Here is a 23,263-nt window from a genome sequence, read left to right on the forward strand (position 1 = left end):
GAGAGAGAGAGAGAGAGAGAGAGGCAGATCTGGGAGGGCAGACAAGTGTTATTTAAACCAGTCTGCTCTGAAACAGCACAATAAATAATATCATTGTTGTCCCTGAACTAAAAGAACAACAGAGAGGGGAGGAGAGGAGAGGGGGGCAGAGAGAGGAAAAGGGAGGGGTTAGAGAGGGAGGGAAGGAGAGACAGAGAGAACATAACAAGCAGATCATTCATTTTTTGTTCCGAATCTGGAGGACAATCTAGGATCATCCTTTTCTCCAATAAATGTAGCAGTTTGACATACACACACACATTGACACGTGTGCGTGCGGGCCCCAATCTCCAGCTTCAGCGGTGTGTGTGTGTGTGGACCTTGTCCTCCCTGGCTCCTTGATGAGGGGAAAATAGTGCTAATACAGCGTTCAAGCTTTTCTTTTCAAATTAACCCAATAAAACACAAGTTTCCCTTCGCTGTAAAACCTTAATAAGCCATAAAAAGTGTCCAACATTTATAATACGGGGGAGTCAATAAAAAAGCACTTCCCATGCAAGGTTAGGGAGGTGAGTGTGAAAATTGTTCAGTTAGCAAAAGGCTCCCTCGCTCTTTCCCTCTCCCCCTCTATCTCTCTCTTTCCTTTTCTCTCTCTCTAAAAGGGAGAGATAGAGGGACAGACAGAAGGAGCGAGCTAGAGGGAGGGAGAGGTGAAGAACGAGAGAGAAAGAGAGGGAGGGAGAGAGAGAGGTGGAGAGAGAGATGAAGGAGGGAGAGAGAGAGGGAGGAAGAGAAGGGGTTTATCCAGGTACAGAACACCATGGTTCAGCAGATATTGTGGAAGTTCATGGAATTCTTGGCGGAACTCCACTTCCAGGATAGGCTGGCCACATCGCCAATCGTAAAGCTGCACGTGGTAACACTGATTTTTAAAAGACTAATAATTTATTGACTGCACAACTGACGAAGGCTTTTCGGACAGAGGGGTGGGAGGAGGAAGGGAGAGATGAGGAGAGAGGGAGAGAGACACAGAGAAGAAGAGGAGCCAAAAGAAAAATAGAAGCAACTTCTGATGTGTATGCGTGTGTGCTGACATACAAACAAACAACCTATACACAGGAACTTACCCTAACTAGCTGCTCTCTCTCTTTCTCTTTCTCTCTCTCTCTCTCTCTCTCTCTCTCTCTCTCTCTCTCTCTCTCTCTCTCTCTCTCTCTCTCTCTCTCTCTCACACACACACACACACACACACACATACAGACCCCACCTGGACTGGAATGCCTGGTGAAGGTCAGAGAGGTAGTGAGAGGGAAATGGCGTGTGTGAGGCCGACACACAGCAGCCTCTTTCCTACCATTGTCACACAGCCCTCATTACAGAACACCGATTGTCGACTCTTCCTGAACAAATTATAAAAAGAAACAAGAAATCTACACGCCCTGCCTGTCTGTCTGTCTGTCTGTCTGTCCGACTGTCTGACTGACTGTCTGCCTGTCTGTCTGCCTGCTGGCCTATCTGTCTGTCTGTTTCCCTGACTGTCTGCCTGCCTGCCTGCCTGCCTGTCTGTGTGCCTGCCTGCCTGCCTGCCTGCCTGTCTGTCTGTCTGTCTGTCTGTCTTCCTAACTGCCTGACTTAGGTAATGGGGCTCCAGCTACAAAACTCCCCAGGCTTTCAACACAGTTTTTTCCAAGTAGAGGAATGTTGGCATGGAGACAAACAAATCAAATGTCAAAACATAGAGAGCTCCCCTCTCTCTCTCTTCCTCCACACCCTCTCTCTCTTTCTCCCCCCTCTCTCTTTTCCTCTCTTCCTCTCCCCCCCCTCTCTCTCTTCCCCCTCTGTCTCTCTCTCTTTCTCTCTCTCTGTTAGTCTTCCAATCACATTCCATTTCAATGTTCAGATAAGAGAACCAACTCAACTTTTTTAACGCCCCACCAAATCCTATAACACACACTCACACATGCAAACACACTCACACACACAGGATTACATCATCTCCGGGTGACCTGCTCTGCATCACACAGATGGCGCAGTCTTGTCATCCCCTAAATTCTCACAACAAATACCTGAGGGCCACTTGATTTCTGTGATGGGGGCAAGGTTGGGGGGCCCAGGGCCACCATGATGGATGCGAGTGTGAGTCTGCAGTCAGCTCTGCTGTGTCTCCTCCACCTGTCTACCTCTGACTGCCCCATCACTACCCTGGGCCTGCAAGATCCCTCCCTGAGGTGAAATAGTCCCTCCACTCAGGACAGTAGAAATGTATGACTGGGAGTATCTGGCATCTTCCTCCCCTTTAGTTTTCCTCTCCTCCATCCTACACTCTTTCCTCTCTGTTTCCTCTTTCCTTTTATTGATTTCAAGTTTTCTCTTGTCCTCCTACTGTTACATCCCCGGCCTGATCAGGTTTGATGTGTTTTTGTGTTCACAGGTGTTGCTCCAGACTCTGGTTGTCCTGCCCACATACTCCATCCCTCCTGCGTAATTATAACACCCGCAAATCATTCCCTCACCAGGTGGAGAGAGCGAAGAGGTGGAGGGGGAGAGGAGAGGTGAAGTGGGGTGGAGGAGAGGTGGAGGAGGAGAGTGGAGAGAGTAAGAGAGGGAGGAGAAGGAGGAAGGAGAGGTGGTGGAGAGAGGGAGAGAGGGAGGAGAGAGGAATACAGGGAGAGGACAGAGACAAGGGTGGACAGACAAGGCTGACAGAGCAGAAATGGAGGATAGACAGAGGAGGAGAGGAGGAGGAGAGGAGACAAACAGAACAGTCTGTATTTATGCTTGTAAGCTCTTCATTGTGTGTCTGTGTGAAGGAGAGTATTTCAGGAAACGCTGTATCATTATAACCCATAATCTACATGACAGGATGCCAGAGAGATGCAGGGGCAGATAAATCACCTGACAATGATAGTTCTGGGAGAGGGTGGGGTAAGAGGAGGGAGGGAGGGGCAGTAGGAGAAAGAGGGAGGAGGGAGGGTGAGGAGAGAAGGGTGGGAGGAGCAAGTGGGTGGGAGAAACGAGAGAGAGGAAGGAGGAGGTAGGAGGGAGGGTGAGAAGAGGGAGGGTTAGGGGTGAGGAGAGGGAAAGGCAGGGGTGAGGTGGTTGTCTGGCAGCTAAATGCAGCGTAGGTCAGTAGAAGGGTTATGTTCTGTACAGGAAGTGGCAAGAGAATCAACTTCCTGTCCGCATGGAAATCTCATTTGTGAGGCTGGCTGGGGGGGGGGGGGGGGTTTGACCCTGCTGGTGGGAAACATGGAACCCCTATGTTTCACTCTGTGTGTGTGTGTGTGTGTGTTTACTCAGGGTTGCTGGTGGATGTGTGTGTGTGTGTGTTTGCGCATTTGTGTGTGAAGCAATCACAACAACATTAGCACCCCTACTGCGGTGTTCAACCCTCGTCCCACCCTGTCACACACACACCCCACCCAGTCTATTCCTGTATATGCTCTACATCCACCTGGCCCAGGCCTGTAGCAGCAGTCTCTTTGTTTCGGACTCCAGTGCTGAGCTGCCTAGGGGGGAGGGGTGGAGGGGGGTCTCCTCATGTCACAATGACATTTATTAATAGTATGTTTGTTATGGACCTGGAATGGAGATGGAACAAAGACCCGACACACACTGAAGAGAACACGCACGCCTCCACATCTATGCATCTCATATAGGTCTCTCTCTCTCTTACTCTTACTCTCTGTCACTCTCTTACTCTACCTCTTACTCTCTCTTTCTTAATCTCTATCTATCTATCATCTCTTTCTCTCTCTATTTCTGTCTCTATCTCTAGCTCTATCTGTAGGCACCACAGATTCTCAGACTGGTAAATTACAGGGAAAGAGAGAGAGAGAAGGAGAGAGAGAGAGAGAGAGAGAGGGAGAGAGAGAGAGAGAGAGAGAGAGAGAGAGAGAGAGAGAGAGAGAGAGAGAGAGAGAGAGAGAGAGAGAGAGAGAGAAAGAAAGAAAGAAAGAAAGAGAGGGAGAGATATAGAGGGAAAGAGAGAGAGAGATGAACGAGTCTCCAGTCACAACATCACTCAGTTTCCCCACATCAGATGATTTGTTTGGACGTGTTTGTGGCTGGAAGTGCTGCTGTACGATCCTGGATGTTCATTAAACACACACACTATCTCTGTTCCAACACACACACTATCTCTGCTAACATACACACACTATCTCTACTCCAACACACACTATCTCTGCTAACATACACACACTATCTCTACTCCAACACACACTATCCCTGCTGACATACACACACAATATCTCTGCTAACACACACACACACACACTATCTCTGCTAACACACACACACACAAAATCTCTACTACAACACACACACGCTATCTCTGCATAACACACACTTCCTTTACTACAACAGAAACAAACACTATCTCTGCTACAACACAAATACACTATATGCTCCCACACACATACTGTCTCTCTTTCTTTCTCTCTCTGGGAGGGTGGGTAAGGTAGGTGATGGGGTGAGGGTGGGTGAGGTGAGTGAGGGTGGGGGGGGGGGCGTCAGAGAGAGATAAAAAGCTGAATTTATGATCCAGTTTTACCAGATATCCAGTATTTGTGACCCCACCCCCCACCACCCAGCCAGAATCCCTGCACCCCCAGCCAGACCAGCCATTAATCACCTCCTCTCCTCATCCTCTAATCCCCCCTCACCCCTCCTCACCTCTCCTCCCCTTTTCCTCATCACTCTCCTCACCCACTCCTCCTCACCCCTTTCCTCTCCTCCTCTTCTCCTCTGCCCACCCCTCTCCTCATCCTCATCCCCTCTCATCCCCTCTCCTCACCCAGGGAGACTAGCTCTACCCTGGCCCAGGTGCTCGTTAGCGCAGCATAAATCCTGGCTGTAATTCAGCCAATTAGCATCTCAGAACTAGCCAGTTTACTGAGTTACTACCCAGAGGAGGAGAGAAGAGAAGGGGAAAAGGAGAGGAGAAGAGGAGAGTTAGGGAGAAGAGAGCTAAGGGGAGGAGGGGAGGAGAAAGGAGAAGAGTTTAGGAGAGCAGAATGGAGGAGGAGGAGGAGTAAATGTACTGTCCCTGCTCATGCAGCATATATCATGAGTCGACAGACACACTGCTGTGGACTGAGACAGCTCTCTGTGGCTCAGTTACCAATAAACTGTAGAGAGATGATTCATAACCAGGAGAGACCACACAAACACACACACACACACACTTTAACACATCCACTAACACACACCGTAACACACACACTAGCACGCACACTAACACATACACACCCACACACATATACACTAACATACTCACGCTATATACATTAACACACTAACACACATCCACCATCAAACACACTCAAACACACACATAAACTATCATATTACAATGAACCACCACGGTTTTTCTTTGACTCCTCTCATAAGTCAAAGAGGAGAGGTTTGTGCGTGAGTGTTTGTTTGTGTGTGTATGTGAGTCTGTGTGTATGTCTGTGTGTGCTAGGGAGCAGACTGATGTGTGGGTGTTAGTTTAAGGTGGTGTGTGTGTGTGTGTCTAAGGCGGTGTGGGTGCCTGTGAGTGTGTGTCTGTGTGTGTGTGTGTGTGTGTGTGCATGTAAGGCATGAGTCTGTGTGTGCGTGTCTAAGGCGGTGTGGGTGCCTGTGAGTGTGTGTCTGTGTGTGTGCGTGTGCATGTAAGGCATGAGTCTGTGTGTGCGTGTCTAAGGCAGTGTGAGGGTGTGTGCGTGTGTGAGTGTGTGAATGATAACTGTAGTAAAGGCTGACAGATGACTGCTGCCTCCTCTCCAATTGACCGTGTGACATCAGGGATGTGGTAGTAGTGTCAGGAATGTATCGCTAATGGCAACCGGCGCTGCGGAGCCTGACTGAGCAATCTATTAGGGCTTAACAGCCACCCCGCCCCTTGGAACACCCCCTGTCACACACACGCACACACATACACCGGCCAAATTCAGAAAAAGGCCCTAATAGTATATATTTATTTGTGTGTGTGTGTGTGGGGGGGGGATTGAGATCCCCTGTTCTAATGACAGCATTAAGACAGAACTCTGGGAGTCGTCAGTAGAATGTTCAACCTATTGATTCCAATTAAAGGTGAAGATAAACCAATCAGGATGATGAGATGCCACGTGACCTCATTTCCTGTCCGAGAGGCCTAACTAAACCTTGGTTGTTCCTTTGGTGTGTGATAAGAGACAGGAAGAAGACCTTTCCACTTCCTTTGAGTCATCATATAAAGGAACTGAGTGTTAAAATATCAAAACAGAGATGTAATAAATGGGCAAAGATGCTGAATTAAAGCAGCTAATGGCCTGAGAGGGAACAGAGTTCATAGCTAACGAGAGCTAGCCATAAACTGGAGATGCCAGCCAGGGCCAAAGACAACAACCCAGCAGTAAACTGTGTGTGTGGGTGTGTGTCCCTGTGTGTGTGTGTGTGTGTGTGTGTGTGTTTGTTTATATGTGTGTATGTGTGTGTTTGTTTATGTGTGTGTGTGTGTGTGTGTGTGTCAGTGACAGAGGCTGTAATGAGGTCTAAGGCAGAGACAGGGATCACTATAAACCTCTCAGCTAGGTTATGACCAACATTCCTGCTGCACTATGAAATGAAAGAGAGAGGGAGAGAGAGACATTGGAGCAGAGAGAGATTAATAGAGAGTTGGCTACAGCATGTGTGTGAGTGTGTGTATGTGGGTGTGTGACTATGTGTGTGTGTGTGCGCGTCTGTGTGGTAGGTAGGTATGTATGGAAGGGTAGTCATAGCTGGTTCTTCCTCCTCTCTCCAGCCTATTAGCAGTCACACATACAGCCTTAGATAGAGAAAGGGCAGAGGTCAACTATCCCTAGAGGATAAACACACACACACGTACACACACAGAGCATCATTAGACACCAAACACCTAAAGTTGGACCTTCTAACACCTGGTTTGAGGCCACAAGCCTAACTAACCTTTCTTCAGTGACACACACACACACACACACACACACAGGTCCCTGAGGGCCCAAGAAGGCAGCCTGTGGCTAATGATGAACACACCTGGCTAAGCCTGCACCCAGCTTCCAGCCCAGCCCCCCCCAGCCTCTCCCACCAGCCTCCAGCCACTCCCAGCCCCCCCCCCCACATCCCACAGCAGTGAGTTCAGGGTGTTAACTCTGGAGGGGGTCATCCTAGAAATCCAGACACAATTATTTTCACCCGCTAAAGCAGGGGTCCCCAAACTACGGCCTGTGGGCCGAATACGCATTTGGACCGTCCCTCTGAACAATGCCAGAGACAAAAAAACTCTGATGAATATGTATAAGTACGTAAGTAAATGTTTTGATTTCAATAGCAATGAATATTAAAAAAGGTAATTACGATCTTTTAATAGGCTATATATCCCATGATATGTACAGATGTACAGTGCATAACAAAATAATTAACTAATCTAGCATAATAAATACATTTAAAATCATAATAAACTCTCCACAATACTACTGGTAGTGACACCGGCCCATGCAATTTTCTGTTGCAGACCGACCCGGCCCCACATTAAAGAAAGGAAAAATGTTCTGTCCCTCGCAGAAAAACGTTTGAGGACCCTTGCGCTAAAGATTGATCAATATGGTCCGGCAACACAAACCCCCACAACACAAACCCCCACAACACACACAGCACCCACACTGACACACACACAGAGGACACACCACACACAGCACCCACACTGACACACACAGAGGACACACCACACACAGGACCCACACTGACACACACACAGAGGACACACCACACATCAACACTTAAATCACACATATGTCACATGCTCACACACACACCACCATACTGACACACCACACACACGTGTACACACACCGACACACAGCGCACGCACACAAACACACACACACACCTCAGAGGCAAGCAGTTACAGCGTTGGGTCCCAGGTGGCTCCAGCCCTCCTCAAGTGGGCGGGGCCAGCCGGCTCATCGATTAGTGCTCTTGTGAAAGCTCGCTGTGACCCCTGACCTCTGGGTAAGCTGCCGTCTGACAGCTGACAGGGTAGTGCTTTATCTGACGGAGATAACACCTTTTACTCTCTCTGTCACCCTCCTGCTTTCTCTCTCTCCACTCTATCACTCTCTCTCCCTGTAATACCTTCTACTCTCTCTCTTCCTCTGTCACTCTACTCTCTATCATTCTTTTCCAAACATTCCCCTGTTCACCCTTCTCTCTGTCCACTGATGCAGCACACAGAGAAAGTGAACGAGAGACAGATAGCCAGCAAGCCAATAAGCCAGACAGACAGCAAGCAATCCAGACAGACAGATAGACAGACATCCAGACAGCCGGACAGCCAGACAGACAGCCAGTCACAGCCAGACAGCCAGTCACAGCCAGACAGACAGACACCCAGCCAGACAACTAGTCAGACAGCCAGACAGCCAGACAGCTAGACAGCCAGCCAGACATCCAGACAGACAGTCAGACAGCCAGCCAGACAAACAGCCAGACAGGCAGGCAGGCAGACTAGAGGCCATGTTTGTTGTTGTTTGGGCGTCTGCTGTGTGTTGCCGGTGGCGACACAGGTGGTGTTTGGGGCCATTGATTGTAGAGAGTGGGGAGGGAGAGGGGTGGGGAGGGAGGGCAAGGGGGTGGGGGTGGGGTTCAGATAACAATGCACCTCACGGCAGGACACTGGGACTGTCTTCCTGGATGGCTGGGTGGGAAGAGAACCGCTAACCTGTCCCCTCACAGCCCTGATCCACACACACACGCACACACACACTCACTGTCACACATGAGCCTCCCCTCACACACAGAATCTTCCAGACAGATAGGCAGTCAGGGTGATAACCCCTCGAATACCGACACAAACAGCAACAATACCAACAACAACTACAAGACCATAATGGGTATATCTTTGTGAATGAGGGTTAGGCTTAGGGTTAGAAACACCTCAAGAATCTTCCCTCTTCTATACTCCTGTCTATCTTGGTCAAAACAAACACACATAAACAACCTATCCTCCTTCCTCACACAAACACACATACCCTCCCTTACACACACACAAACGCCTACCCTCACACACACACTCAGAGGAAATGATGGTGTGGTGTCTCTCCACTGTAGGTAGTACAGGGCAGTGTGAGCATCCATCTGTTAAATCAGACAAGGTTGGCGTTTTTATCTGGACCAGACTATTAATAATGAAGTGATTCCCTCTCCTCCCCACCTCCTGTCTTTTCTCCACCCCTCCCCTCTCCTCCTCTCTTGTCTCCTCTTCCCTCTGTCCTCCCCACCTCCTCCTCCTCTCTCCTCTTCTCTTCCATCTCCTCTCCACCTCCTTTCTTCGCCCCACTCCTCCCTTCTCCTCTCCTCTCCTCACCTCTCCTCCTCATTCTACAGTTCCATCTCACAAGCTCCTGGACCACAGAGCACAGAGATGGAGAGATAGAGAGGGTAGAGAGGAGAAATTGAGAGCAGGGGGATAAGGTAGAGGGAAAGCTGGAGAAAGATGGAAGGAGAGAGTGAAGAGTGCCAGTTTAAACTAGGTGAAATATTCAGCCAGTCAGTCATAGTTACCCACAACCCCCCGGGCATACTCCTCTCCAAGAAAGCAAGGGAGAGAGAGAAAAAGGAGAGAGAGTGGAAAAGGGTCGGTGAGAAAAAGAGAGAGAAAGTAAGGGGGAGGGAGAGATATACAAAAAGAGAGGGGAAGAGAACACTAGAAAGAAAGCTAGAAATGAGAGAGAGTGAGAAAGGGAGAGATACAGAGAGAGACAGACAGGGACGTATAGAGACAGAGAGAAATGGAGACAGAAAAAGAGAGATAGTGATAGAGATAGCCTGAAAGAACAGAAAAAGAGAAGCAGAAGAAACAGACATAGAGGGAGGGGTAGAGAGGGAGAGAGAGAGAGAGAGAGAGAGAGAGAGAGAGAGAGGGAGAGAGGGAGAGAGAGAGAGAGAGGAGAGAGAGAGAGAGAGAGAGAGAGAGAGAGAGAGAGAGAGAGAGAGAGAGAGAGAGGGAGCTGTGTATCAGTAGAGCTCCAGGCTGGTGTTGTAGTGCTTCTCACTCAGCAACACCTGAGGGCTTCAGCTCTACACTAGCACCCTGTCAGCATGTCTGCTACTGGCACACACACACACCAAACACACACGCACTCGCACACACGTAGCCACACACAAACACACCCACACCAAACACACGTAGACACAAACACACACAGACACACACACACACCAAAAACACACAAACACAGGTACAAACGCATATAGACACACACACCCAAAAACACAGACACATGCACGCACATACATACTGTAGACACGCACACACAGAAACACATCAAACACACGTAGATACACGTGCACACGCTTCATGACACCGAAATACACACACATCCATCCCGTGGCCCTGTTTGGTTTTAGGCTTTGGGTGAACGCAGAAATTGAGTGCTGTGATACATTTTCCACTTTTAGTCAAATTATATACACAAGCACAATTACACCAACACACACGTCCTCGTACACAGTCACAGACGCATGTACACACACATTCTCAGCATGCTGTCTGTAAGTGTGTGTGTTTGTGTGTGTTGGAGAGTCTGTGGGGAGTTTCCAGATGAACACTCTCTGTTTGCTTTCTAATGGCAGTGCTAATCATACACACTCAGCACTGTACTGGGTGGGACTGGAGCAAGGGTCTGCGGTGTGTGTGTGTGTGGACTCTAAACAGCGTCTTATTCATGGCTAGCAGGCTTTTGGGTCAAGCCACAGTGCATGGATGTGTGTGTGTGTATGTGTGTGTGTGTGCCTCACTAATGGCCCGTGTGTCAGAGGGTCTCTGTGTTTGGGACCAGGGGCCTTTTAAACCACAGCTCTATCACACACCAAGAGGCTACTTTACCTCTCTCTCACACACACACACACACACACACACACACATGTCTTCAGCATCAGCTCACCACATCAGCTCACCACAGGGAGCTGGAAGCTGGGAGGGAGCGAGGGAGGGAGAGTGGAGAGGGATGGAGGGGAGAGAGAGAGAGTGGGGACGGAGAGGGAGAGAGAGGAACAGATGCAGAGATAGAGGTATGGAAGGAAAGAGGGGGAGGGAAGGTGGGAGGGAGGAAGGGAAGAAAGAGGGAGAGGGAGGGAGGTGTCACAACCTAGCTACCTAACCCTGGTCTGAACCTAATGCAGACCTACACATAGCAATGCACACTCTCGCTCTCTAATACACAGACAGTGCTTCCTTGCAGCCGTGGGAGTGCGCGTTCATGCACATTTGGGTGTGGGCATCCAAGCACGCGCGTGCGTCCGTGTGTGTGTCCGTGTGTGTGTGCGTCCGTGTGTGTGTGTGCATGCGTGTGTGTGTGTTGTAGAGGACAGAAGGAGGGGTGAGTGATCTCTGTGACCGAGCCTGTTGGTTGCTCTGAAGGTGAGGCCTGAGGGGCTAAGAAGGAGGGGGAGGGCTGAGAGGGGTGAGAGGGGCACATCTGTGTAGAACATGCCCTATGGCAATGCCGTGGCGGTCCCTTCTCCAGTCGCACACAAGCACACACACACATACTATTTCTCAGATAATTGCATAAACTCCTCTGGCCCCCAATCTCTTTATTTCCAGAGTCAAGCTTTTCAAACAGAGTTGTGTCTAACCTGCTGTTCCTGGACTAGTCTGTCTCCAAGACCTTAACTCTGACACCCCCTACCTCTCAGACTAACCTCAGACAGCCTAGACCACACACACACACACAGAGGAGAGGACTAGGGCTTGGGGGAGGTGTGTGTGTGCAGTAGGGGGTGTTCTTTTATTGAGACAAAATTAAGCGTGGAGCGGGGTGTGTGTGTGTGTGTGTGCGGGGGTCCCAGTTAAACTAAATTAGCATGGAATGTAAATGTATGGCTGCCTAATGGCTGAACAGGTGCAGGCGGAGACCCTGAAACCCATGAATAAAACATCCCTCTTTCTCTCTCTCTCTTACTCTCTCCCTCTCTTTCAATCCCTCTCTCTTTCTCGGTCTCTTCCAGCCCATCTCTTCCCTTCTCATTTTCTCCTCTCCCTCTCCCTCCACTCTATTTCCCTCCCTTCTCACTCCCTGCTCTCTCTTTCCATACCTCTTTCTCCTCTCTCTCTCTCTGTTTCCATCCTCTCCCTCTACTCTCTCTTTTCTCTCTTTCCTCTCTCTTTCCCTCCTTCTCTCTCTCACTGACGGCTGACATAAAGTCAATGATATGAATTATTCACAACAGAGAGCAGCCAGTGACCTTTCCCCACAGGAAGTGGAATCGAAACACAACAATGGGCCTGGAGCGTGTGTGCATGTGTGTGTGTTTGTGTGCATGTGTGTGTGTGTGCATGTGTGTGTGTGCATGTGTGTGTGTTATGGGGGTTTTCCCTTAAAATGAAAGTGGCACATGTTAGTGTTCCCTGTTCTTCAAACATCTACAGTAGACCTCCCTGATCATGATACAGCTAGACATCATACACCTAACCCTGATATAGACCCTGTTCTAGATCCATGATACCCCTAACCCTGTCTAGACCCTGTTCTAGATCCATGATACCCCTAACCCTGGTCCAGACCCTGTTCTAGATCCATGATACCCCTAACCCTGGTCTAGACCCTGTTCTAGATCCATGAAACCCCTAACCCTGGTCTAGACCCTGTTCCAGATCCATGAAACACCTAACCCTGGTCTAGACCCTGTTCTAGATCCATGAAACCCCTAACCCTGGCCTAGACCCTGTTCTAGATCCATGATACCCCTAACCCTGGTCTAGACCCTGTTCTAGATCCATGATACCCCTAACCCTGGTCTAGACCCTGTTCTAGATCCATGAAAACCCTAACCCTGGTCTAGACCCTGTTCTAGATCCATGAAACCCCTAACCCTGGTCTAGACCCTGTTCTAGATCCATGAAACCCCTAACCCTGGTCTAGATCCTGTTCTAGATCCATGATACCCCTAACACTGGTCTAGACCCTGTTCTAGATCCATGATACCCCTAACCCTAGTCTAGATAACCATGACAATATGGTTCACAGTCAGGAAGAGCACATGTACATGAACTGGGAAACTCTTTAGAGATACAAAGGGGGAGAGAAGGGGAGAGAAGACAGACAGAGACACAGAGAGAGAGAAAGAGAGAGAGAGAGAGAGAGAGAGAGAGAGAGAGAGAGAGAGAGAGAGAGAGAGAGAGAGAGTGCAGTCAGTCAGTGTTTCTGTCAGAGTGACAGTTGTATGAGCACTGATGCCAGGGAGGCAGAGGTATTTTAGGAAGTAGGGCACAGTGTGTGTGTGTGTGCGTGTGTGTGAGTTGTTGGAAAAAGCATCAGTGAGGTGCCAGGGTCTGTGATCTCAGTCTGTGAGCTAATGAGATTAGTGAAACCCCAGGTGTGTGTGTGTGTTTAAGTGAAAAGAGAATTAGCATGTTTTGAGTGTGTGTGTGTGTGTGTTTGATAGAGCTAGCGTGTACTGAGTGTGTACTGAGTTTACACACACACACTCACATCAGAAGTTTGAACCCTTACGACCACCACATCTGTCAGGCCAAGGTCACCTGACCTCTGACACACCCCAACGCCCAGCAGGAAGTGACATCATCTGGAGGGGAGGGAGACTTCCTGGCTGACTGGTGGGAGAGACAACAACCCCAGGTCCATAGAAGGGAAGTTGGATCAGTTACAACTTCCTGTCCGTCTGGGGAGGGGTGGGGAGGGGGGGGGGGAGGGGGGGGGGGGACTGAAGCCTCCAGCTGAACCACACCACACTACCATCAGAACAAAAGGACTGTTTGTGGTTCAAGGGGATCCAACCTGCTTTGCCACACATGATACAAACAAATGCAACAACAAGCGCTATGTGTGTGTCATACCTCTTTATTTTTCTCCTCCCATTCACATGAAAAAAGAGCAAGCCACCCCTCCACCTCCTTCCCTCCCTCCCTCCCCCCCTCCCTCCCTCCCCCCCTCCCTCCCTCCCTCCCTCCCTCCCCTCCCTCCCTCCCTCCCTCCCTCCCCTCCCTCCCCTCCCACCCCTCAGCTGCTGAGTGATTGACAGATTGTGCCCCACCCTCGCTTGCTCCCCCCGTCTGTGATTGACAGGACTCCCCAGTCTCCAGTCAGCAACTCTTATCTCCTCCAGGAACAACCCCCCTTCTCTATCCTCACACCCCCATACATATAAAACCTTCCCCCCTCTTCCCTCGCCTCACTCCTTCTCTCCTCTCGTCAAATCCACTGTTACCCCGCCCCAGTTACACCCCAATGTGACCCCCCCTTAGTCCTGCAAGCACAGTATATGAGCTGAGAGGCCCCCCAAACACACAAACACACACACACTCACACAGTGATCAGTGAGGTAGGTAGGCCCTGGGAGGAGAGGAGGAGAGGGGGAGGAGGAGAGAAGATGTGGAGAAGAAGAGAGAGAAAGGGGGAGAGAAAGAAAAGGAGACTGAAAGAGGGGGAGAGAGAAAGAACAAGAGAAAGAAAAAGGGGGGAGAGGAGAGGCGAGGGGAGGGGAGGAGAGTGTGACTTAGAGAGAGGAGGAGAGAGCACAGAGGCAGTGAGAGATAGACAGAGAAGGAGAGAGAGAGAGAGAGAGAGAGAGAGAGGGGGGGGGGGGGGGGAGAGAGAGAGATTCCCTGAAAAAGGCAGTGAATAGTAGAAAAACTGTTTTCAAACCGTAGCAACTGAGTGATTGAGAGATGGAGTGAGAGGGAGAGAAGGAGCTAGGGAGAGCAGGTGAAAAAAAAAGAGCAAAGTACACAGACACACACACACACGGAAACACACACAAGGGAGAGTGAATACATTTCTTTGGGGCTTGTTCAGGCGTGTGATAGCATTGTCAACAATGAGCAGCCTACTGTTAACCCTGCATTAGCTTGAAGAGGACACCTACTCTAACAAGGATTAAGTGGGCCACACATACACACACACACACACACACACACACATACACATTTGGAAAACAAACACACACACAGAGAACACTGACACACAAGGTACGCACACACGTACGCACACAGAAATACACACTTACATTGGGGATTGCTTGAGAGATTCAGACTGGATAAACCCAGTTGTCTCTCTCTCCCTCTGTCTCTCCCTCCATCCCATGCCCACCTCTCTCTCTCCTCCTCTCTGATTCTTCCTCCCTCCCTCCCTCCCTCCCTCCCTCCCTCCCTCCCCCTTCCCTCTCCATGTTGTTGCTGTCTAATTGCAGGACAATAGAGGATCAATCTGGGCAGACTTCAGCCCCGCAGTAGCCCTCTGCTAGGGCAAAGCTGAGCAGGACAAAACACACGCACACACGGAAAACAAACACACGCACACACGGAAAACAAACACACACACAAACGAACGCACACATACACACGCATGCACACACAGGTCGACCAACATCGAGGTTTGGTTTTTCAGTCCTTTTTTCCCTTACAGTGAAATGAATCCCATTAACTTCCAGTGTAATTACTAGTTTGAGAATGATGCATGCATGGGACACTGGAGAGCTGTAATCCTCACTGTTATCTATACAGATTAAGCTAATCCACAGATTATACATGCCTGTCACATAGCGATCATCAGACACACACACACAGACACACACACACACACACACACACACACACACACATACACTAACACCACTAAACCTTCTACTGTTCTTTTTAAGGGCATACTCTCCACTACATGCCTCATCTCTCTCTCCCTCTCCTTCCCCCCCCCTCATCCCTACAAACCCTCTCATCCCTTCCACTCTCTCGCTTTATCTTCCTCTATCACTCCCCCTCTCTCTCTGCTTGTTTTGGTTAGACAGCAGATATCCAGATGTGGAGGTTGTGTGTGTGTGAGTGTGTGTGTGTGTGTGTGTGTGGAAGGGGGTTGGGGTGGGGTCAGGCCAGCAGAGGGGCTGAGAACAACCCTGGGGGGGAGGGGGGGGGCAGGAAGTCCCACGGTATCCACGGGAACTCTCACATTCCTTCCTGGGTGAACAGGCTGACACATCCCCTTGCATGCACCGTGCTCTCTTACTACATCGCAATGCATGATGGGAACCGAGGGGGGGGACAAGGAAGGGCAAGAGGAGAGAGGGGAAAAGAGGGGATAGGGAAGAAAGAGGTAAGGAGGGAGGGAGAGGGAGAGGGAGAGAAATAAAGAGAGAAAGAGAGAGAGAGAGAGAGGACAGAGAGAACAACGGGAGGGAGAGAGAGAGAGGAAGATGGGGGTTGAGAGGAAGAGGAAGGGATGGACAGAGAAGAGAGAGACATTCTCTTCTGGGGCTTTGTGAACCTTACAAAGACAAAACAAATCTTCCGACTCACACTCTTACACACACACTGACACACACATACACGCACATATATACACACATGCTAATTCCCTTATAGTTACAACTAGCACATCTTGCAACAGAGGTTTCAGATTGAACACAAAGATTGTGTAGATTATTTGTGAGCTTGTGTGTGTGTGTGTGTGTGTGTGTGTGTGTGTGTGTGTGTGTGTGTGTGTGTGGAGAACATGCAGGGCAGTGTTCTGCTCTGCTCCCGTCCTGTTCACAGTAACTAAAGATAGGTGAGAGGACGAAGGATGAGGCCCACATACAGGGATCTATACACCCACACACACCCACACACACACACACACACACACACACGCGCACACACACACACACACACACACAGCACTGCCTGCAGGCCAGGGCATAATGGAGATCGTGTAAGATGAGAAGTCTGAGACAAGCCAACGAGAACAGAGCGGTGATGTCCTGATACCATATTAACACACTCACACACACACACACACACACACACACACATTCACACAGACACACTTACACACACACGCACCCACACACACACACATACTCAAACGCACACACTCACACAGGAGTATACATATCTCACACACACCCAAACATACAGTATTCATATATCTCAGCTCCAAACATGCACACACACTCTCATTCTGTCTCACCCTCAATCTTTCTCCTTCTGTCTCACTCAGAGACACACAGTGTTTCCGTCAGACACACACACACAAGTCTACTCTTTGAAAACGTTCCATCAAAGCTCACTTTGGGACACCACTGTTTATCCACATCTTAGACTTTCTCTAACAGAATAACAAAAATAGAGGGAGGGTTGGAGGGAAGGAGAAGAGGGAGATAAGGGGGAGACAGACACCTCGGAAGACAATAGAGGAAAGGAGAGGAGAGGAGGAGAGGAGGAGAGGAGAAGAAGAGAGGAGAGATGTCAGAAGGTCTTTGTGTCCATGTCAGTGGGATCAGGATAATTTGAAATAATCTTGGAGAAGCTGGTGGAGGTCACCACTCATATACAGAAAGGTCGTCCTAGCATATGGCACTCCAAGGAGTTCACACACACAAGCTCACACACACACTCCCACACACACACAAACACACACGGCAGAGGAGATGAGTTTGAGCAGCTGCGAAGAGAAGGAAAGGAGGAGACGAGGAGAGGATAAGGATGTTTTCCATGACAGGAAGCGAAAAGACACCATTAAGATCCTATCATCTCGTTTAGAACTCAGCCTAAAACAGAAAGACAGGATTAAGGAGAGAGAGCCAGAAAGACGGAGGTGATTTTTCGTCGGGTTTTTTTTCTTCATGTTTCCCCTTCATGTTTTTGTCCTCTCTCTCTGTTTTCCCATGACCCATTTTCCTGTGCTGTGGGAGCGAGGGAGCGAGACAGACTGGAGGATGAATGAGTGCAATGATGGTGTGATCACCTTTCTCCTCTGGAGACAGAGGAACACAGGGAGGCTCTAGTCAACACGTAGAGGACATCCTCCCCACACCTGCATGCACACACACACCAAAACCTTGGTCTGCTCTATATTCATTTATTAAAACTCTATAATCTACAGAATCTTCTTTTTACAGTAATACATAACCTCTCTGTCTGTCATTTAGACGTGTCTCTATAGAATATCTCCATAAAATCTCCCTATAAAATCTCCCTATTGAATAGATGAGTCCAAACTTTTTGAAGGGGCCCAAGTTTTAATGTGTGAAAAAACTTGGGGGCTCGACTTCTTTAGTAATACAGTGTAATACATGGGTTCTCACGGATTTCATGTCATCATTTCATGTCTTTAATGATTTCATGTCATCAACAGCGATGCTCTACACTTCAACAGGTCTATTCATCAAAGCAGGAAGTCTAACCAGTTGTAGTCTAAATTTTGTTCAGGATATCAATCAACCATAGACCTACAGAAGAATCATTTGTATCCACTTGAGAAGTACTTCAAATGCAATCAATTTTTGACGAATCTGATTAAAACAACTATTTCGTTTAGAAATGTCACATTCCATGAAGTCCATTGTGGCTGTGAATACTGTCACAAATAAATATTAGAGCCTATTATAACCCCAACAGGCCACACAGAAAACCCTTTAAACCAAGTTCTTCAAATTTCAGAAGTGAAGTAGTTTCCTTGTTAATAACTTTTAATTGGAGAAATGTAACATTCCATGGTCAGCTACATCGTCATTTTAGTCATGAATATTCTGACACAGAAAGCTGTGAACTCTGACTTGACAAGCAGTCCAGTGAGAAGGACAATACAGTGATCTGCTCTGTAGCACAAGCAAGGTCTAGTTTGATGGTTGGTTGGTGGTTATTCAGGACCTTGACAGGTTTTTAGTTCATAATTCGTTTGCTCACACATGCATGTGGACCCAAAGATGCTTTTCTTGGTGTGTGCTCGAATTTAGGGGGAATTTCTCCAAATGTCGATAAAGGTTGATCAGTGAAAGGTGCTAATGTTGACTGTGCAACTCCTCAGCGTACTGCATGTCAAATTGCATGAATCATGAATTCCGTGTTGCGGGCCTCAGAACATGGTTTATGAGACAAGCCGAGCGGGCTGGAATCTCCCTATAACATCTAACTATAGAATCTCTCTGTAGTCACTATAAAAACCTCTCTATAGACTCCCTTTACAATACTGAATCTCCATATAACCTTCCAATAAAATACTGCATCTCTAAAGTCTTTCCCTATCTAGAATCTCCCTCTATAGAATATCTCTATAAAATCTCTATACAACCTTCCTATATAATCTACCTAAAGAATCACCTTCATAATCCAATCTATAGAATGTCTATAGAATCTCTTTATAGGACTGTGTGATACAGAACTCAACAACAGTCTCCTGGTCTAATCAGACAACATGAACCCAGTTTGCTCAGTCAAGTCTGAAGGTGTGTGTGACGGGCACATGTGTGTGTGTGTGTGTTGTAGGATGTTCCATCTGCCCCCCAGGAGTACTGACCCTTTCTGGACCAACGAAGCAGAACGGTGACAGTGTGTGTGTGTGTGTGTGTGTGTGTGTGTGTGTGTGTGGACACGTGAGCCAGGTATGGGGGCTTCTCTCCCAGCTGAGTGAGCAACAGCACAGCTGATGTGCATCTATGTCCTTCGACGTGTGTGTATGTGTATGTGTGTGTGCATGTACATGTGTGGTATGTGTGTGCATGTGTGTATGTTATGTGTGTGCACAGAAATCCATAGCTGAAAGACTAAGATTCTCATCAGTATAATGATGCACCGGTCTAGTACAGATTGACAACTAACAAGTACACTTTACACACAAGAAAGTACACAAGCAAGTATGCTTCGAAGTACATGAATTCAAAAGTGTGTTCCACTGAAAGTCATTAAGTCACCACAGCATGACACACACACACCACACACACAAGCACCTCCTCAAATACACAAACACTCACACACATAGCGTAAACATACTGGAGGCTTCCAAAGACACAGAAACTCACACACACACACACACACAGGAGGAGTGCGAGACAATACCTGTCGATGATGACCGGGTCTGAGGGTGTCTCGTTGCGGTTTCCACAGCTCTTCTTATCACAGCACCGACTGGGGGGGGGGGGGGGGGGAGGTAGGGGGGAGAAGAAGAGAGAAAGAAAAAGAATCCAGGTTAGAGACAAATCTCACAGTAACAATGTCTAGTTGAACGTTTACAGATCTAAGATGGCCTCCCCCTTATCTCCCCCACACCTCCCCCTTGCCTCCCCCCTACCTCACTCGACCTGTCTGTTCTAGCAACACTGAAAGTGTCCAGGTGAACAGAGGGGCTATGGGGACAGACATGTATTATCTAGCAGTCTTCACATACACACACACACACACGGACACACACACACACACACACACACACAGACAAAGACGGGTCTTTCAGGACTCTGCCTGGGTGGGTATGGACAACAGGTGCATTCTGGGGGGTGGGGCGGCACCAGTATCACCTGACTCAGGTAATCATCCCTCAACCCTCTTGTTGTATGGGTGGGGTGGGTGGGGGGTGTCTATGGGTGGGGATAGGTTCTGGGAGGAGAGAGGGGTGGAAGGGGGCAGGGTACAACAGCAGCTCGGACATCTCAGATTTCCTTAGGACATCTGGTGGAGGAGCTGGAGGAGAGAATGGGGCTGGGGCTGGGGCTGGGGTTGAGGCTGGGGCTGGGGCTGGGGCTGGGACTGGGGTTGAGCCTGGGGCTGGGGCTGGGACTGGGGTTGAGGCTGGGGCTGGGACAGGGGCTGGGGCTGAATGTGAAGGTAGAGGTAAAAGTGAGGCTGGGGCTGGGTCTGAGTGTGAGCTAGGGGTCAGAGTGAGGCTGAGGCTCAGTGTGAGGTAGGGGTGAGAGTGAGGCTGGGGCTGGGGCTGAGTGTGAGTTCTTCGGACATTTTTCATTTCTCTGCTTACGTCACTTCATCCATCCTTCCATCCCTCCCCCCGTTCTCTCACACTATCTTCTCTGTTACCTCACCATCCCCCCCTCTCTCCAGCACCCACCCACCCTTCCAGCCTCGCCTTGTCCATTTGAGTGCCTGATCGATACACTGGCAGGGAGGGGGAAGGGGTTGTGGGGGGGTAGAACAGAGATGAGAACACACACTGAGAATCAAGAAGAAGGAGATGAAGGGGATGCTGCAGGTCTTTGTACTGTAGCTTTTCTCTCACTGTCTCTTTCACTCTCTGTTCTTTCTTCCTCTCTCTCTTTCGTTTTGCTCTCATTCCCCCTCCTTCCATTCTTTATTTCATTATCCCCTGCACCGTCTCTAGCCTTCCCACTCTCTCTCTCTCTCTCTCTCTCTCTCTCTCTCTCTCTCTCTCTCTCTCTCTCTCTCTCTCTCTCTCTCTCTCTCTCTCTCTCTCTCTCTCTCTCCTCTCTCTCTCTCTTTCTCTTTCACTTTCTCTCCCTCTCTTTCTCCATATCTCTCCCTCTTTCTCTCTTTCTTTCTCTCTATCTCCCTCTCTCTTCCTTTCTAGTTGTCTCTCTCTCCCTCGCTCCCTGCCTCCCTCCTTCCGTCTCTCTCTGCCCTAGCTCTCGTTTCCATCTGAATTGGGTCACCATTGTCCCACTGGACCATAGTAGAGCTGGGCTGGGTGAGAAGGGGTGAGGAGGGGTGAGGAGATGGGTAGTAGTGAGGAGGGGCGAGGAGGGGTGAGGAGGGGGGTAGTAGTGAGGAGGGGCAAGGAGGGGTGAGGAGGGGGGGTAATAGTGAGGAGGGGCGAGGAGGGGTGAGGAGGGGGGTAGTAGTGAGGAGGGGTGAGGAGGGGTGAGGAGGGGGGTAGTAGTGAGGAGGGGTGAGGAGGGGTGAGGAGGGGGGTAGTAGTGAGGAGGGGTGAGGAGGGGTGAGGAGGGGGGTTCTCTACAATCAGTCAGCACCCCCTTCACCTCCCGACCCAGTGTTGTCGAGGGGATATTTATTTTCCTCTTTCTCTCCTTCCATCCCTCTCTCTCTCTCTCTCTCTCTCTCTCTCTCTCGCTCCCACAGGACAGCAGGAGCAAATCCCTTCTTTAATCTCCCTTCTTCCTTCCTGCAGAGGAGATGGGAGCTTCTCAACACCTTGTCTCAAACCGTGTGTCTGATTACCAGGGTTGTACTCCCAGTCAGGCTCTGTGTCTCCTAGAGCTGTCAAGGTCCCCCTCACTGCACAACACAGCACAACACCACGCCCTGAGAGCTTCACACACACCACAATAACATGCACCTCTTAATCCAGCACTACACAACACTACACGCCTACAGCCTTCACACACAACACTACCCCCAGACTACACTGTCACAGCCCCAGTCAGCCTCAACCCCAACCTCAGCCCCAGCCAAAACACCCACCCAAATCTACTTCACTCGCTTGAGAATCTCTTCATATGAAAGAGGAGTTATTTATATGGGGAGAGAAGAAGAGAAGAGAGGGCTAGGTGCTGACGGTGTGTGCGTGTGTGTGTGTGTGTGTGTGAGGCAGCCTGGCCGAGCACCATATGGCTAATGGTAGCCAGCGACAATTAACTCCACTGATTAATGGGGAACAGACTCTCATTCTGCTGCTGTTAACTGAGACTGTGCGTGTGTGTGTGCGCTTGTGCATGTGCGCTTGAGTGTGTGTGTGTGTGTGTGTGTGAACTCCAATGCACAATCAGCATGTCTCCCTCTTTCAGATGGGGGGGGGTCTCATCTCCAAGGGCGAAAACATGAGGGGACTCCCTGACGAAACCACTCCAAACCACCTAGACCCTAAAGAGATCTGTTACAATATAGAGAGATCTGTTACACCCTAAAGAGATCTGTTACAATCTATAGAGATTTGTTAGACCCTAAAGAGAACTATAGAGATCTGTTAGACCCCAAAGAGATATGTTAACATCTATAGAGATCTGCTTGACCTCATAGAGATCTATTGAAATGTCTAGAGATCTCTTAGGCTCCACAGAAATATCGACAGAATACACTGATATGTTTGATTTGCAGTGAGACATTACCCGCTGGACTAATTTCCTTTTACAAACCTGTAGTCTATAAATTAACAAATTAAAAATAAAATGCCTGGTTTATATGGCAAAAAACGAACTAGAGTTATCTTGCTTTTTTTATTATTATTTTGAATTGATGGATGGCAATAAAAACCTAACCTATAAGCTATATCTGTGTTTTTCGTCTGAAATTCAAAGCAAGATTTTCACCCATTGTGGCTCCCAATGCACCCTATTTTAGTATTTATTCTAAGAAAAAAATTATCATGACATCACATAGGTTTCCGACCCCTCTGTTAGACCTTATAAAGATCGATTAGACTTCGTAGAGATCAGTTAGATTTAAGGAGCGGAGAACAGAGAGAATGTTCTCTGTCTTAATTTAGGGTACTCTTGCATACATACTGGATAAAGTGCCAGGCCCAAATTCCTAACATTAGTGTGTAATATTTCAATAGTTAAAATTACAAATGGCTGTGTACACCTATTTATAAAGTAAGTTACA

General features: G+C 48.8%; 1 protein-coding gene across 1 annotated transcript in view; it reads right to left on the reverse strand.

Annotated features, from left to right (window-relative positions):
- Nucleotides 1-23,263, reverse strand: part of LOC134013575 (transcription factor COE1-A-like) — a 46,824-nt gene that overhangs the window by 14,242 nt on the left and 9,319 nt on the right. The window contains 1 exon segment of the mRNA XM_062453076.1: nt 19,775-19,864. Coding sequence (XP_062309060.1) covers nt 19,775-19,864 — 90 coding nt within the window.

Source organism: Osmerus eperlanus, chromosome 27 (assembly GCF_963692335.1).
Source record: "Osmerus eperlanus chromosome 27, fOsmEpe2.1, whole genome shotgun sequence".
In the NCBI taxonomy this organism is placed as follows: Eukaryota; Metazoa; Chordata; class Actinopteri; order Osmeriformes; family Osmeridae; genus Osmerus; species Osmerus eperlanus.